This window comes from Atractosteus spatula, chromosome 7, assembly GCF_055471065.1.
Source record: "Atractosteus spatula isolate fAtrSpa1 chromosome 7, fAtrSpa1.hap1, whole genome shotgun sequence".
Classification (NCBI taxonomy): Eukaryota; Metazoa; Chordata; class Actinopteri; order Semionotiformes; family Lepisosteidae; genus Atractosteus; species Atractosteus spatula.
The window spans coordinates 14758020-14775841 of NC_142712.1; the positions used below are offsets into that span (position 1 = coordinate 14758020).

At 36.1% G+C, this 17822-nt stretch overlaps 3 protein-coding genes across 3 annotated transcripts; all 3 read right to left on the reverse strand.

Annotated features, from left to right (window-relative positions):
* Window positions 1-1476: 1476 nt before the first annotated feature.
* Window positions 1477-2460, reverse strand: LOC148830595 (olfactory receptor 51F2-like). The gene has a single exon (XM_088919945.1). It carries the CDS (start codon window positions 2449-2451, stop codon window positions 1477-1479), a length of 975 nt encoding a protein of 324 aa, XP_088776071.1. The 5' UTR covers window positions 2452-2460.
* Window positions 2461-6256: 3796 nt separating this feature from the next.
* On the reverse strand, window positions 6257-7252 carry LOC148830596 (olfactory receptor 51F2-like). Its single transcript, XM_088919946.1, has one exon. It carries the CDS (start codon window positions 7250-7252, stop codon window positions 6257-6259), a length of 996 nt encoding a protein of 331 aa, XP_088776072.1.
* Window positions 7253-16486: 9234 nt separating this feature from the next.
* LOC148830597 (olfactory receptor 51F2-like) lies at window positions 16487-17470 on the reverse strand. Its single transcript, XM_088921569.1, has one exon. The coding sequence runs from the start codon at window positions 17468-17470 to the stop codon at window positions 16487-16489; it is 984 nt and encodes a 327-aa protein (XP_088777695.1).
* Window positions 17471-17822: the final 352 nt, after the last annotated feature.

Here is a 17822-nt window from a genome sequence, read left to right on the forward strand (position 1 = left end):
TAGATTCATATTTTTTATTTGTTTTTGTATTTAATAAAAAGTAATAATATTTTAGATGTTCTTTCCAGACAATTTGTGGGATATTGAATAGGAATTGAGAACACAGGTTGTAATATGGAGTGCTACAGTCTTGCCTGTTTGGATAAAATTCTTCACAGCATGTAGTCTTTCGTCATGTATGAGCTGAATACATTGACACAAAACTACATGTGAAGTACTATCCACAGATATCCATACAGTATATCATGTACAGTGTTAGTATCATTCTTGCAGAATGCCTTCATCTAGATGCCATTAATTACACTACTGTTTTGCAAGCTAAAATTAAAATTATTAATTTTAATTAAAATGTTTGGATGGATATCTGCTGTACCTGAATAGAATAAAAATAGAATTCTTAACAATTTAAATATATTCAACTAAATATAGTGCAGACGTTTATCAGAAACAATGCATTGCATACACTGCATACACAAAATCATTCAAATCACTACTCAAAACATTTATTTTAATATGACCTTTTTGTTCTTCACATGAATTATTGCTTTAAAATATTGTTTTTAAATCTACTATATATAATATGTTTTTGTAAGTAAAATATAAAATACAATTATCTGTTTTATAATTGCCATTTATACACAATTAATAATTATACACAATTCTGTTTACTGTATGTAATTAATCCAATTAATGTTATACAGTATTGTGACATATCTCATTTGAGGTGTGATAGTAACGTAGTAACAACATCCTGTCAATAATGTAATAATTTTGTCTAATTATATTGTTTGTCGCTAGAATGCATACAGAAAGCCATTAATGTGTTTTGATAAACATTTAATACTGTACCAATTGACAACTGCCAGCTCACAGCTGCAGTACTTTAAGGATTCACTGTACCACATGTCAGTTTTACAGAGCTGTGCAGTCCCGCATCACATTATTAGAAAAAATTAAAAATTGCCATGATATGCAGCTGTCTGGAACACTGAGGTTCAAACTGCAGTCTCCCAACTGACACATGGAGCATTACCTAGATGGCCTGTATATTGGGAACCAGTGTTTATAGTTACCACTTGCTCATGTTTTCTATAATTAGATGAGGATAGTTTAAACACAGATCCTCCAATTTTTTTTTTATTAGAGACTGTCTACTGTCTGTTTGTATATTGTCTTGATGCACTGTCTGCACTTAGTGTTTTTTTATAGTTTTTAACAATCGAGAGACTTTATGTAAGTAAGAATTCCATTGTACCATTACATGTTCCGGTTACATATGGCAATAAAGTTCAAGTTCAAGTTCAGTGAGAATGCTACAGATTGGTGAGGTAAGAACATAATCAAAAAGTGTGTAATATTATCAAAACAAAAGGTACAGTAGCTCAAACCAGCTAAGGTCAAACAAGACAGGAACATAAAAAACAATAAGTCTTATACATTAATGAAGACACCGCACTAATGTCATATATTCAAACTCTACAAATTCTGTTTATTGATTGTCTTGTTCCTTTCGTGAAACCTTTTCACTGCTTTTATTACCTCATCTGTTTTGATTGTATAAATGATGGGGTTCATCATTGGTGGAATGGTGGAAGATAAGGATGTACTTATTATTCTGGTATTTGGGTGAATAGTGGTAATGTTTGCTGCAATGTAGATGGCAGATATCGGAAGGTAAAACATTGCCACTAAGATCAAATGGGAGGTGCAAGTTTTCATTGCTTTTATGCGTTCCTCCTCTGAAGCGATTTTTAGTAATGCCACTATTATACATACATAGGATGACAGAATTAGAGTCAAAGGTGCAGCTAGCAATATTGTAGTACCAATCTTGGCAATTACATAGTTAGGAAAATTGTCATTGCAGGACATCCGATAAATAGGTCCATGATCACAGAAATAGCTGTCTATCACAATTGATTTGCAGAATGATAGTTTGGAAGTGAAACCAACAGCTGCAATTACTACCCCAGCTGCTAGAATCCATATCCCAGCTAATATTTTACCCATCCCAGTAGTAGTGATGATGATATGATACTTCAGAGGAAAACAAATAGCAACAAATCTGTCATAGGCAAGTGCAAGAAGAGTTAAAGACTGCATGAATGTAAACAAATGTACAAAAAACATATTGGCCAAGCAGCCTTCATACGTGATGAATTGGGAATCAAAGAGAAAAGTCTCAATCATCTTAGGAATGAGAGCTGTGCTGCCACACATGTCAACTACAGCTAAATGAAAAACAGCCACATACTTTGGGGTATGAAGGCTTTGCTCCACATATATAATTAACATAATGAATGAGTTTCCTAATACCGTTACAGTGAAGACAAAGCATAAGAAAGCGTAATAGTACTTCACATGAGGGATGTTAGAAAAGCCATTAATGTAAAAGAACTGAGGCTGAACAAATGAAACATTTGAAGGAATAGTTGAATTCAGGGAGCTCATGGCTGACTTCTTTCTTCACAATTGTTTTCTCTTTCCTGTAATTATAAAAGTCATTATTGCATTGAATTTAAATGTTAAAAAATCTATGACATTATAGTTCAAAATACAAGGATTTCAATTACAATGTTCAATTGCCACATTTAGCTGGTCACTATTGTCTAATTTTTAATACAATCAATGATACTTCTAAATGGACAAACAGGAACCTGAAGCAAAATGTTGATTATGATCTACATCATTTTGATTATGCAGTTGTTAAAAGGCATTTTTCCAGGTGTAGTTTAAAATTAAGTTAAAGGTGTACCAGGTGGTTAGATTTCCTGCTTAGTATTGTATCAACATAATTTAAACAGTATACAGTACTTTGCATGTTGTTGTCATATGCTATGGTATCATCTTGTTGTTATATACCAATGAATTGTGGCAGTTTTAAAATCAGTTTTTGCCAGGGTGAATTCTAAGAAAATGTAAAGCAAGTAGCATGCCTTGGAATTGAATAATAATGATACCAGTCTTATAACAAATAATGTGCAATGTAACATACATTACGTTATACATTAAATTGCATTGTAATGCACCATTACAATGTATTACATACTACTTAATTTCAGAACACAAAAATATAGACAAAATTAGAGTTATCAATACAGTGATAAATAGTATAATGTTACAAAAAGAAAACAAGCTGGTTCCATACTCACCAAAACTACTCTTCTCGCATGTAAAAAAGAAAATGGAGATGAAATGCAACCTTAAAAGAATAAAAAGCTTAATTTGTGTTTCTAAATTTGTGTTCTATCTTATCTCCTGTTTAAGTATTTTATTTCTTTTTAAGGCTCAACACTTTTATACATCCACTAATATAGTGTTAACATTTTCATTCTTCCTCTAAGTTTGGTTCTAAAGAAGACTGAACTTATTAAACAACAATAAAGCACTTAAAATACACAATATAAATATACATTTTAAGAAAAAATCAGTTTTCTTTGAAGTGCTCTATAATGTATTTTTATGTTTGGTTTCTTTGCAAATAAAATGCATTAAAGTATTTAAGTACTATAACTCACAGGACATCAATGTGTGTGAGTAAAACAGAAAATAACCTAAGGGCTTTTATACATAAGATGCTATAGACTGCAATCAACATGGGAATATACTGTACAACAGTCTCTACTGTGGCACTATCGGTGCTCCAAAGAGAGAGTAACATGTCTCATTTGATTATATGGAGGTGTTTGTAATAGAAGACATTAAAGTGCTTTTTTTTTGCATGTTTTTCAGGACAAATCAGTTATTAATATGTACAGTCTTAAGAAAGATAAATATACTGCTGATTTTGCAACTATATGTATTCACACATTTCTTTATATAACGTACAGTACATTACTGGTGACACTAGCAGCATTATGTATACTGAGTAGATTAAATGAATAGAACTACACATAAGCTAAGCATATTTTAAAATTAACAGGGAATCTAATAATACAGTCTTTAATTATTTTAGTCTTTTTATTTTGTTGCTCCTAATTTCCAAGTACTTTTTCTAAGTAGTTTTCAAAATTGATTCACTGATTTTTGAGGGTATTTAAAATTTTAAACTTAAATTTAAATATACATTTTAAGCAGAGAAGCACAAAGATGTTGAACATCTAAACAGAGCAGGTAGTGTCTGTGCAGTTATTAGTTGGCTGCAAGTATTACCTAAATCTTCAACAGATCCCTAGGTCACCAGTGGCATTATGAACAGTTAATGTTCTTCAAAATCCTGAGAACTTTAAGTTTTTTTGGTTTATCTGTTAAAGGTGAAGAAGTTGCAACCTCACAACAGGACAAGGAAAACAATTTCTTTTTTGAGCTCATGGCAAGTGGCAGGGCTTGGAGGGACTCCAATTCGACCCCATCATCCACTTGCACTGATTGATGATGGACAATCACCTGATTTAGAAAGTTCTTATTTGATGTGAGTTTGATAATTTGTTAGAGTATGTACTGATTGTGAAATGTGTTTTGTGAAATAAAGTTTATTTTGATAGAAAAAAATATTGGGAACCAGTAATGATTTACCACTTGCTTATGTTTTCTATGACTGAATGGAAGTGGAAAATTTACATGCAGAGCCCCCCAAAGTAATAAAACCATTAGCTAAGGCAAAGTCCTGAGTCCCGTGCCCTTGAGAGACTGTGGGTGGAAATTTGTAATGTGAAAGAAGAGTTGAAGGCCAACATTGCACCTGTTGGACACCATAGGAGGGGGAAAAGCCGTAAGAAACCTGTACTCGTGTCAGCTGGGGCTGTGACTGGTGAGGGTTAAGAATGAGGAGCTCAAACCCAGTGCAAAATGATACTGTATATTTATACTGTATACATACTTATACTATATGCAGTCTGAGGACAGAGTGGTCATCAGCAATCTGGGGGATTTTCTACATGGACAGCAAATAAGTGGAGGAGGAGGTAAATGATGGTCAGATCACCAAGTCAAGCTGTGATAGAAAGGTCAGTGACCATGAGGAGATGATGAGGTGGGAGTTGAGCTGGGAGTGTGAAAGAGGCACAGAAAAAAACAAGAAGTGAAATGTAAGGTCTCACACCAATGACCAAGAGAGACCTCTGACCTTAGCAAGTACAAAACACTGAACATGAGAAAAACTGCACACAAAGTAGTGTTCAGCAGTTGAATGAATCTAACAGGGAAGCTAATAATACAGATTCCTATACAGATACCTTTTGTATTCTGCTAACCTTCACTATAAGATCTGTTATGTTAATATACACATTTTATTTATAAATAAATGTATCCTCGTGTATTAGTATCCATGTGCGTGTGTTGCTGAGTTCTTCCGCAAGGTCGATTTTCTAGAAGAATCATTTTGTGATTTACTGCTACAATTAACAATTATCCCACTAAATGCACAAACCCCTATGACATCTATATGTAATGGTGTGCCAAAGTGTACAATTCACAGTATAATGCTTGTTAGCACCAAGAGATTCCTAGAACTTAAAGGCAGCAATTATCCATTTTACAATGTACAAAATGAAAAAATAATCAACTGCAGAAGTACATACTTTAAAATCGTACAATAATATTCATAATGTATTAACTTTATTTTGAAAAATTGAAAAATCTAATTACAATATGTTGTGCTTAAAATAAATAGAAATATTGTCCACAGTATAGTATGACACACTTTTGAAGTTGAAAAAAAATAGGTTTCTATGAAATGTACATAGCACAGAGAAACTTAAAACAAAATCAACTATAGTCTGGTAGAATCACACTGGTAGAGTGACAGTACCACAGAACATTGAAAAAAGAATAGCAGAATAAGAAAAGAATTAGCACAAAAGGAGAGAGTCTCAATAGGTGATGACAGATTGAGACTAGTAGGAGAGAAAACAGTAAGAAGAAGAATAAAATAAGTAATGTGTAGGTTTGTAGAATAGGTGTAAAGCTTAAACAGTACAAGGAGAAAAGTTCAGGCAGATACAGCTGAATAAATAAAGTGCAACAAAGAAGCCAGAAGCAGAATAGAGAAACAGTGAGGGTGCTGCATGACAATGAACAAAGAACAAAATAAAGAAATGCACAAAACTGTTAAAAAAATTTCTACATGCAGCTACATTCAAAGAAACTAGCTACATGTCATTACAAAACTTAAAAATAATATGAGTTTCATTCATTTCTCATTGCATTTCATGTACAATTACATGGTTTCATATTCAATTCCTTCAAAATGTATACTGTATATTAATCCTACTTATACATTCCTGAAGATACTTCACTAATGTCTTATATTCAAACTCTACAAATTCTGTTTATTGATTCTACTTAATGTAGGTTTAATTGTCTTGTTTCTTTTGTGAAGCTTCTTAACTACTTTCATTACCTCCTCTGTTTTAATTGTGTAGATGATGGGGTTCATCATTGGTGGAATGGTGGAAGATAAGGATGTACTTATTATCCTGGTATTTGGGTCAACAGTGGTAATGTTTGCTGCAATGTAGATGGCAGATATCGGAAGGTAAAACATTGCCACCAAGATTAAATGGGAGGTGCAGGTTTTCATTGCTTTTATGCGTTCCTCCACTGAAGCGATTTTTAGCACTGCCAAAATTATACAAGCATAGGTTAAGAGAATAAGAGTCAAAGGTGCAGCAAGCAATACTGTAATACTGATCTGGGCAATTACATAATTGGGAAAATTGTCATTGCAGGACATACGATACACAGGTCCATGATCACAGAAATAACTGTTTATCACAATAGATTTGCAGAATGATAATCTGGTAATGAAACCTACACCTACAATTAATACCCCAGCTGCTAGAATCCATATTCCACCTAACATTTTACCCATTCCAGCAGTAGTAAGGATTAAATGATATTTCAGAGGAAAGCAAATAGCAACAAATCTATCATATGCCAATAATACAACGGTAAATGACTGCAGAAATTGAAATAAATGTACAAAAAACATATTGGCTAAGCAGGCTTCATATGTGATTAAAGGAAAATCAAACAGAAAAGCCTCGATCATTTTAGGAATAAGAGCTGTGCTGCCACACATGTCAACTACAGCTAAATGAAAAACAGCCTTATACTTTGGGGTGTGAAGACTTTGTTCTATGTAAATAATAAACATAATGAAAGAGTTTCCTAATAGCGTTACAGTGAAAACAAAACACAAGAAAATGTAATAGTATTTCACATAAGGAATATTAGAAAGTCCATTGATATAAAAGAACTGAGGTCGAACTAATGAAACATTTGGAGGAAGTGTTGAATTCAAGGAACTCATGAGGCTGGTTTTTCCCAGTTGTCCTGAAATTAAAAAAATTAAATTAAATTAAAAAGTCGTTATTGTATTGCATTTTAAAAGTTTTTCTTTCTGTACTAGAATTTACAACATGCAAGAATTTCAACTCCAGTAGTACAGAATGCAGCCAAAAAAGATGAAATCTTGGTGCTATTTTTGCTCCATGTAAGAAGAAGAAGAAGTAAACAATAAGCATGAATGTAATAATGCTTCACATGAGGAATATTAGAAAAATCATTGATATACTGGAACGGAGGTGAATCAAATGAAACATTTTGAGGAACTGTTGAATTGAAGGATATCATGTTAGTTTCTTTACAATTGTTTTTTTTTCTGTCCTGTAATTAAAAGGATTTAAAACTCAATATTACAAAAATGGACAAGACATCATTTTGGTTTTATTTTATTTTGTCATGTAAGGAAAGACTTGATGATTGGAGATCTTAATAACAAAATTGAGAATTGGTTGCATTACTATTTTTAGGTTATTAAAGGGCATTTGGAATTGTAGGTGTGGATTAATCTTATGTTAAGGGTGTAACTGTAGGTTTAATTTCCTTCTAAGCAGTATATTAAATTATTTTAAACAACATACATTACTTAGCATACATATAGAATTTTAGATGTTATCAATCAATTAAATGCAGTACTATATAGAATACAGTATAAAACAAATTGCTTTCCTTGGAAATTATTTAAATGATCTTAAATGAATTGTCTTATACTTAACAGAAATAAAGCCAAGCACCATCTCGTGCATTACCTACTTCTCTGAAAATAATAATGAAAACAATGTAACGATATTGTAAGTTTCAGTGCTGGGACTGTAATAACAATGGTTTCACAAGAAAATAGTTTCACAATGTAGTACAGTGCAGTGGGATAATGCATAAGAAGTCCAAATTGATTCTGTAATTATAATATTTCTACATAAATAAAACACGTTAACATTTTTATAATTATTGAATGTAATAGGACTTTGTAAATCTTATTTTTGTAGGAAATGACTTTGTATTTTAAATTTCTTGTTCAATAAAAAACTATTTCGATGTTAATAATTTAATCGTGTAAGGAAAGCAAGCACTTTATACTCACCCAAAAACTTCTTGTTCACGTGAAAAGGAAGTGGGAGATAAAATGCAGCTTTGAAAAACAAAAGCAGCAATTGTGGCATAATTTGAATTCCTTAAAATGTTTCGATCTTGTCTTCTGTCTATATTTATTTTCTTTTTCATGTGCAACACTATAATGACTCCACTGTTACATTGCTTATACTTTAGAAATAGAGCACAAGGAATTAGAATAAAGTCAGTATTTAAAGTCATTAACAAATATTGTTTTTTGAAATGTAAGATATAACTAAAACTATACAACTGAAATATATCTGTGGAGTGTTATATAATGTGCTGTGCCATTGCATTATCTTACCAAATAAAGAAATTTTAAAATATTTTAATATAATACCTGATAGAGTAAAAGAGAACACGAGTAAAAATGACAAAAACCTAAGGCCTTTTATAAATAAGATCCTGCAGAGTGCAATCATCATGGGAATGCACTGTTCAACAGTATTACTGTGGGACTCATCAGTTCCACTCATAAGGACTAAGTAAAGTAGCAAAGTATTTTCTTTGCCCAGACCAACTATAAACATGTACACACTTGTACCTTTCACATCTTTCTAAACTCACACTTTTCTGAATGTAACATACTTTCCTGATCACACCAACACCTCTAAATAAAGCTTTTATTATTTATTATATCAGCTTTACAGATGGCCAGGTCAGATTGACTATATATCCTGAGTAGAGCCAATTAGGTGCCAGTACATTTTGGCAGTTTTTGTTTGGTGGTTTCTAAGCATTTTTTTTTGGAAGGTCAAGACTGGTAAAAACCCTACACAGGAAAACATTGATGTAGACTTATTCAATAATGGGGTTATAGGTGTGTACATTTTGGTTGATCGAGTCTGTTTTTAGGTTTTAGAGGAACAGTGATCTGAGAATGTCTGCCATATGTCACGACTCTCTTCCTATCCCTAGAGGGCGCTCCACATTTCTGTCCTGTTCCTTTCTTCCCTGTGCCCATGCTTCCGGTGCATCTAGTGGAGGATTGTCATTTATTTCTGGTCTGTCCTGTCCTCCTCGATCGGCATTGGGTTCAGTTGTCGAGAGGCTCGCCTCACCAGGTCGCCCCATGTCCACTACCTGAGGGCTTATGTTGCGTCCCTGACTCTGCCTGATACCTTGAGCACGGAACGAACCCCCGTGTTTGCTCTGTTCCTGCCACTTCACATAGGCTCTTCCTGTTCTGCCAGCCTCTCCACGGATAGCCTCCGGATTCCGTGACAGAATGGCCGAGCCTGCACTGGACCCCACAAGCGGTTCTGGCCTCCCTGGCTTATGGTTTCTTGCCTGCCCTAGCCTCTGTTTCCCTTTCTCCCTGGTCTTTTTATGTTTCATTGTCCCCATGGATTCCAAGGTTTTATCGGTTGTGCATTAATTTTTTCGTGTTGTTTGTTCCCCTGTTCCATCATGGTTTTTTTATGTTGTGGGTTATTTTTTCATGTGTCATTTGTTGCCTTGGATTCCGGGTTATTTCTGTTGTACCTTATTTTTTACATGTTTTGTCTGGTTTTTGTCTCTGGCCTCAGGATCCCTGCCCAGCTCCCCCTTCCTCTACTAATAAAGTTTACCCCGAAGGAGGGGGTTAGCTCTCAGCTGTGGAATCCTGGAGGTTTCACCTCACCAGGTCTCCCCACATCCGCTACCTGAGGGCTTATGTCTCATCCCCGACTCTGCCTGATACCTTGAGCCTAGAGTGAACTCCCGTGTTTGCTCCGTTCCTGCCACTTCACATAGGGTCTTCCTGTCCTGCCGGTCTCTCCATGGCAAGCCTCCGGCTTCCGTGACACCATAGTGTAGAGTGAATGAGATCCATGTATGATGTGGGTGTTGGAATGTAATACAGCAAACAAGTGGCAGTAGGGCCATCCAGCTCTAACTCAATCGAAGACATTTGAAACACTTGACTTGAAAAGAGCATCCTAAGGTCATCCGCAATATGGACCTTTACAAGATGGCAGGATATGACCTGCAGAGAGCTATGAGGAACGCTAAAAGGCAATATCATAACAGACTAGAAATACAAGCTGCCTCTTTCAATGTATGCCAAATGTGGTGGGGTATTCAGACATTAACAAATCATAAAGCTAAAATAAGCATTGTTATATCCACTGATACTGATTTCTCTCCCCCAGATCAGTTGAATGCCTATTACGCTCGGTTTGAGAAGGGAATCATGGAGCCACAAGCGCCAGTGTTCCCAACCGCTGATGATACAGCCATGTCTGTCACAGATGCTGAAGTCAGGGCAACCTTCGGACGGGTGAACATACGGAAGGCGACTGGCCCAGATGGCGTTCCTTTCACTTTTACAATCTTCCATTTCTATGTGTTTTAAGGAAACTACCTTTATACCAGTGCTGAAGAAAAATACTGTGACCTGTTTAAATGATTACAGACTGGTATCATTCACTGCATCTATTGTAATGAAATGCTACAATGATACCTGAGTGCTTAAACCCCCTGCAGTTTACATACCGGAGTAACAGGTCCACTGACGATGCCCTGGCTTATTTGGATAATAATTTAGATAATAAACCTTAATGACCTGGGAATCAACACTTCTTTACAGTATGCAGCTGGATTCTGGATTTCCTGACTGGCAGACCACAGATTGTGAGGGTCGATGGAAAGCTTTCTTCCATGCTGACCATCAATATACAGTAGGTACCCCTCAGGAATGTGTGCTTAGCCCCCTGCTGTTTTCCACCTTTACCCACAATCATGTGGTCAGACACAGCTCCGACTCCATCTACAAATATGCTGATGACACTACTATCATTAGCCAAATCACCAGTAATAATGAGACAGCCTACAGGGATGAGGGCAGGAAGCTGGTGGAATGGGCCTCGACAATCTCTCCTTCAATGTCAGCAAAAAAAAAGATCTGATCATCAATTTTAGAAAGTGGGGGGGGGGACCACATCCCTGTTCAAAATCAATAGGGTGGCTGTAGAAATGGTTAGCAGCTTCAAGTTACTGGGTACCATTATTACTAACGATTTAACATGTTCCGAGCATGTAACTGGAGCCACACAGAAAGCACAACAGCACCTTTACCTCAGGCAGTTGAAAAATGTGGTCTCTCTTCAACTATCCTTACTAGATTTACAGGTGCGCTATTGAGAGTGTGCTCACGTGTGGTATTACATTATGGTTTAGCAGCAGCTCATTGTGTGACCAGAAGGCATTACAGGGGGTGATCAGGTCAGCCCTGTCCATCATTGGAGTATAGCTCATCTCTGTTGTGGACATTTTTATAACTCACTGTTTCAGGAAGGCTGGAAGTATTTGTTGTGCCAAACAAAGGGCATCAGCCGAGAGTTTGTGTGTTGAAAGTAGTCTTTATTTTATATACATATGGGAGTCTTGCTCTTGTACGCAAGACTCAAAAGACAAAGCTTACAGTGCTCTTTTATACAGTGAAACAAACAATACAAGATACACTTCCACATGAATCCCTGCTTGCATTGTGACTTTATATTCTAGAAAGCTGACCAGTACCTATATTTTCTTTACTGCTGGCTTGCGTGACAAGCAGCCCCTTCTGCTTGTAACTGAATAGACCATTTGTTCCAGGAGAGGTCACTCAGTCATTTCCCTAAGAACTATGACAGCTATGGGAATCCCTCCTTCCTCTGGTAAGCATTAAAGGAGCATAGAGGCACAAATTTCCAGATTCAAGGACTGTTTCTTCCCACAAGTTATCAGATTATTGAACTCTATCCCTACCACTGACTCACACTGACGTTTTTTTTATCTTCTCACACTGCTTGTCTGATTTTTTTTTAAATGGCATGTGTTACGAAATAGAAGTGAGGACCCTATGCAGAAAACCTGAATTATATCCAAAGGTGTAGTCAAGAGGGCAATCCGAGGTCCAAAAGCCATGGGTAAACAAGCCAAGCAAAAGTACAAAACCAGGAGCAGAGCCATAAGCCAAGAGTCAAAACCAGAGCAATCAGTAAAGAGCCAAAACAAAAACCAAGCCACATATTTGGGGAACAAACCAGGGTCAGGAAGCCAATAACCAAGCAGTAAGTGTGTGAGAAGCAGCATTAAATAGGCTGGGGAAAATTGGCTAATTGGGAACCGTGCTGGAATGCAAGGTGGAATGGCGAGTCTTCTGGGGACGTGGCATAAAAGTATTTTATAACTCCTTGTTGCTGCTGTTTATGTTTTGGTGATTCCTTTAATGTCTTTGTATTGGAGCATACATGCAAATAAACATTTCATTGCACTTGTGCATATGACAAGTAAACTAAACTGAACTGATACAGAAGTACAGATGCAGCCATCGAGAATGTATATAGAATCAAAACACACATTAAAGGAAAGCAAATTGCAATATACTACAGTCTGTTCCAGCATATTGAATTTAGCCCTTATTTGCTCAGAAAAGTTTAAAAGGATGAGCATGTGCTGCCTTAGATGTTAGTGAAATGGTAGCATCATTTATTTTTTTCTTAGCTATATTTCTTGAAAATATAACAAAATCATATGAAATACAATAGTTAGCACTTTAAAATGTCATGTGGCTGTAAAGTTTTTTTCTGAAAATCTATTAAAAACTGTGAATGGAGCCTGGATCAGGCCTCATTTTTGTCTGGTGTCTGGTTTCATGAAAATTCTCAGAAAAAAAAATTAACTTAATGGAGTGAATATAAAGTAATCAAAACATCTGAAATTGTTAATATTAAAATTTGCAGTACAGTCAATCATTTAAGTACAGTACCTCAACTGATAATTTTATTTTAGATTTTTGAATAATAAAAGCATGGTATGTATAGGGACTTTAACAAAATATCATGTTTAAAGCAAATAAACATGTAAAACAAAAACAAAAAAGAGGTCAGATTAAAACAGAGGTTTTGAGTAGTGATTTGAATGACTTTGTCAAATGCTGTAAATTGCCTTGTAGCTAATACAAATCTGCATTGCACTGTTAAGTGGTTTCTTTTTGAAGGCATCCTTAAATTCCCTGGATTGCATGGATTCAATTTATCTTCTTTATTTCTTTTTATGTAATCATTGTATTTAATGAAATTTTTGGATGCTACCATACATTTAGTATGATTGGCGCAGGGAAGAACTAATGAGTTAATAAACATTTAGCACTATATAGATTTTTATGACAACCACTCACAGCTGCTGTACTTTAATTCACTATGCTGCCTGATAGGTTTACAGAATAGTGCAGTTCTGCATCAAAATATTTTTAAAAATACTACATGATACCCGAACATCTCTAATATCTGCATCAGCAAAACTTGCTGATGTGAAGAGAATTTGTTTACATATCCCCCAAAAGTTGTAAATCATTAGATAAAGCAAGCTCCTAAGTCTGGTTACCTTGAGAGACTGTGGGTGGAAGCTTGTAAAGTGGGGTAAGACTCAAAGGCCATAACTGCACCAGAGGAGGGAGAAACAGAGATTGGCGACCTGTAGCCATGTCAGCTAGGGCAGAGACAGGTGCAGGCACCAGAGCTGGTGGGGACTGAGAACAAAGAGGCAAAACCAAGTTCAAAATGATCCTGTGCACTCAGGACAGAGTGGTCATCAGCAACCTGGGGAAATTTCTACAGGCACAGCAAATAAGCAGAGGTGGAGGAGATAAATAATGGTCAGATCACCAAGTCAAATTGTGCTGGAAAGGCCAGTGAGTATGAGGAAATGGTGAGGTGGGAGTCAAGCTGGGGTTGTGCAAGAGACACACGAAAAACCAAGGACTGAAATGTAATGTTTTGCACCAATGTCAATGAGAGATGTCTAACTTTAGCAAGTGCAAAACGCTGAACATGAGAAAATATGTGTGAAAGGAGTGTTAGTAGTTGAATATTTACAGAATATGTAGAAGACCTGAAGTGTGAGATTAAAATTTTACCTCCTCCACAATTTTTGTTGTAGCGGCAATGCTTGTTAATAAGACAGAATTCAGCGTTGCTGTGCTTTCCTAAATGAGGCCCCATCTCTCTCTCTCTTCATCTCTGTGGTGCAGCCACAAAGAAGCTATTCATGCAGGCTGATTTAAGGTGTTTTCTTTTGAAAAGGAACAACTCCCAAACAGGGATGCACTTAGCTAAGCCTGACCATCATGATCAATGGTCATCCCTGGTGCCTGTCTGTCTATGGAATGCCGGAAGACATCTGGATTGCAGTCCTAGGTGTCAGGGGTCAGTGACTCATCTCTCACCTTGGTCAACCAATCAGGGACTGGCAGGGCGTGGTAACACCACGTGGGTCTCTAATGCCTGCCAAACTCTCACTCAATCATCACACATCTGTGCCTTGGTTAAAAAGGTAGCACAAGCTCAGGTCAGGGCTCTCCTTGGCCATTTTTGCGCACCCTCAGAGACAATCACGTGACAACCAGTGTTGTCTGCACTGGGAGTTGGACTTTGTTCTAAGTGCAAGGCCGAGGATCTCATACGTACTCAGAATTCTGCAACGACCAACGTGAATGCTTTGCTTGATCAACGGAAGACTACAGTTGGACCCTCGTCGACAACCTGAATAGTTTATTCAGAAGCAGCGCTGGACCGGGAACGGACCAGTTTTCTTCCCGTGTAAAAGAGTGACTTGCGAGGACCCGCGGTCACACTCTGTGCATAGAGACTACTAGTAGACCCCTGGGAGAAACAGCTGCACTGCACGCCGTAGTTAGATTCCTCCGTCCGTCCTACTCCGAGCTGCACCTCGACTGGTTGGCCGGTAGCCAGAGGACGCCAAGACGACGCCTGTTGGACGACCACTGGGACAGAGTTGCAACGGAGCCTGCCAGCTGGTTTTGGTGTTTGTGCCGGGAAATCCAAACCCATACACGGTGGATAAGTAAACCCCATTTTCCACATTGCATCTCGAGAATTTAATTGTTACCTCAACACAAGTTGTTATCAATTTAATTAATGAGTAAGGTATTTACTTTCGAGTCTAGTGTAACAGCGTGACACTGATTAGCGATATGGTATAGCCGAACGGCATATTGAAGTATATTCTCTATTGTGTATCTCTTTGTGTTTGCATCTCTACGAGATTATATACCTCATATTTTTTATAACCCTCACAGTAAGATCTGCCACCTGCAGACTGATATGTTTGGTGCAATTTATGTTTAATAAATGTATCTCGTGTATTGAATCCGTGTGTGTGTGTGTTGCTAGTTGTTCTGACGAATGATTGTCTAAAAGCCATAACGAATCACCTCCTGATTACTGCTACAATTAATAATTGTCTCAGTAAAATCACAAAACCCCTACACTGTGCAACAATAGGATATAGGTTGAGGTTATTCTATTCTTAACTTGATCACTTGGTCAAATAATGTAAATTTAAGACTTGTTAATAATGACATTTTAAATCATTACTATGAATGCCATTATTATTGATACTAAGTACTAATTAATTAACAATTAGATAGCACATATGTGATTGTATGCAAAACAATACACTTCACAGTTTAAGTCATATTAGCACCTAGAGAGTCGTGGAACTTGTAAAGGTTGTAAAATGCATATATATTTTTTAGAATTTACAAAATAAAAAATATCACCAAATAATGAGATAAATTCTATAAAATCATACAAAGACAATCATAATGTAGTCAAAATATTAAGAAAAATTAAAGGATTTAATTACAATGTGTTGTGTTTATAATAAATTGGAATGTGGTCAATATTACACTATAACATAATTCAGGATATGAAATAGAAGAAGAAGCTCAAGGCTTCTGTGAAAGTTGCAAAATCAGCAAGAGATGAATTTGAAGGCTTACACAGTTACACTCTGCTAGAGTGGCAGCTCCAGAGAGCATTGGAGAGATAATAGCAGGACAAAGAGAGATTGAGCACGAAGGGAGGGAGACTAGACATGTTGTTAGATTGCAAAAAAGAGAGAAACATTATAAAATAAGTTCTGCTCTGGAAATATAGGTACACTGAGTGCAACAAAAAGACAGAAGAGACAGAGTGATGAAACAGTACAGCACTGGCAAGACAAAAGGTTGCTCTAACCAGTTAGGATCAAACAAGAAGGCAAAAATGTAAGACTTATACATTCCTGATGACATTGCACACTAATGTCTTATATTCAAACTCTACAAATTCTGTTTATTGATTCTACTTAGGTTTATATTTTTTTTGTAAGACTTTTGCACTGCTTTCATTACCTCCTCAGTTTTAATTGTGTAAATGATGGGGTTCATCATTGGTGGAATGGTGGAAGATAAGGATGTACTTATTATTCTGGTATTTGGGTCGACAGAGGTAATGTTTGCTGCAATATAGATGGCAGATATCGGAAGGTACAACATTGCCACTACGATTAAATGGGAGGTGCAGGTTTTCATTGCTTTTATGCGTTCCTCCCGTGAAGCGATATTTAGCAAAGCCCATATTATACACATATAGGATAACAAGATTAAAGTCAAAGGTACAGCAAGAAATACTGCAATACTAATTAGTCCAATTACATAATTGGGAAAATTGTCATTGCAGGACATACGAAACATGGGTCCATGATCACAGAAATAACTGTTTATCACAATTGATTTGCAGAATGATAGTCTAGTAGTGAAACCTACAGCTGCAATTACTTCCCCAGCTGCTAGAATCCATATTCCAGCTAATATTTTACACATTCCAGCAGTAGTAATGATGATATGATATTTCAGAGGAAAGCATATAGCAACAAATCTATCATATGCCAATACTACAAGGGTAAGTGACTGCAGAGACATAAAAAAATGTACAAAAAACATATTAGCCAAGCAGCCTTCATATGAGATGAATTGGGAATCAAAGAGAAAGGTCTCAATCATCTTAGGATTAAGAGCTGTGCTGCCACACATGTCAACTACAGCTAAATGAAAAACAACCACATATTTTGGGGTGTGAAGACTTTGCTCTATGTAAATAATAAACATAATGAAAGAGTTTCCTAATATAGTTACAGTGAAAACAAAACACAAGAAAATGTAATAGTATTTCACATAAGGAATATTAGAAAATCCATTGATATAGAAGAACTGAGGTCGAACTAATGAAACATTTTGAGGAAGTGTTGAATTCAAGGAATTCATGAGGCTGGTTTTTCCCAGTTTTTGTCTCTGTCCTGTAATTAAAAAGTCATTATTGTATTGCATTTTGAAAGTTTTTCTTTCTGTACTAGAATTTATAACATGCAAGGATTTCAACTCCAGTAGTACAGAATGCAGCCAAAAAAAGATCAAATCTTGGTCTTATTTTTGCAGCATGTAAAGAATAAACATGATGAAAGAGTTTCCTAATGCAGTAACATAGAAGACAAAACACAAGAAAATGTTTCTTCACAAGGTAGTTTCTTCACAATTGTTTTTTTTCTATCCTTTAATTAAATTCAAAGTCATTATTGTAGCAAATTTTAAAATATTTCCTCTGTACTAGAATTTCCAA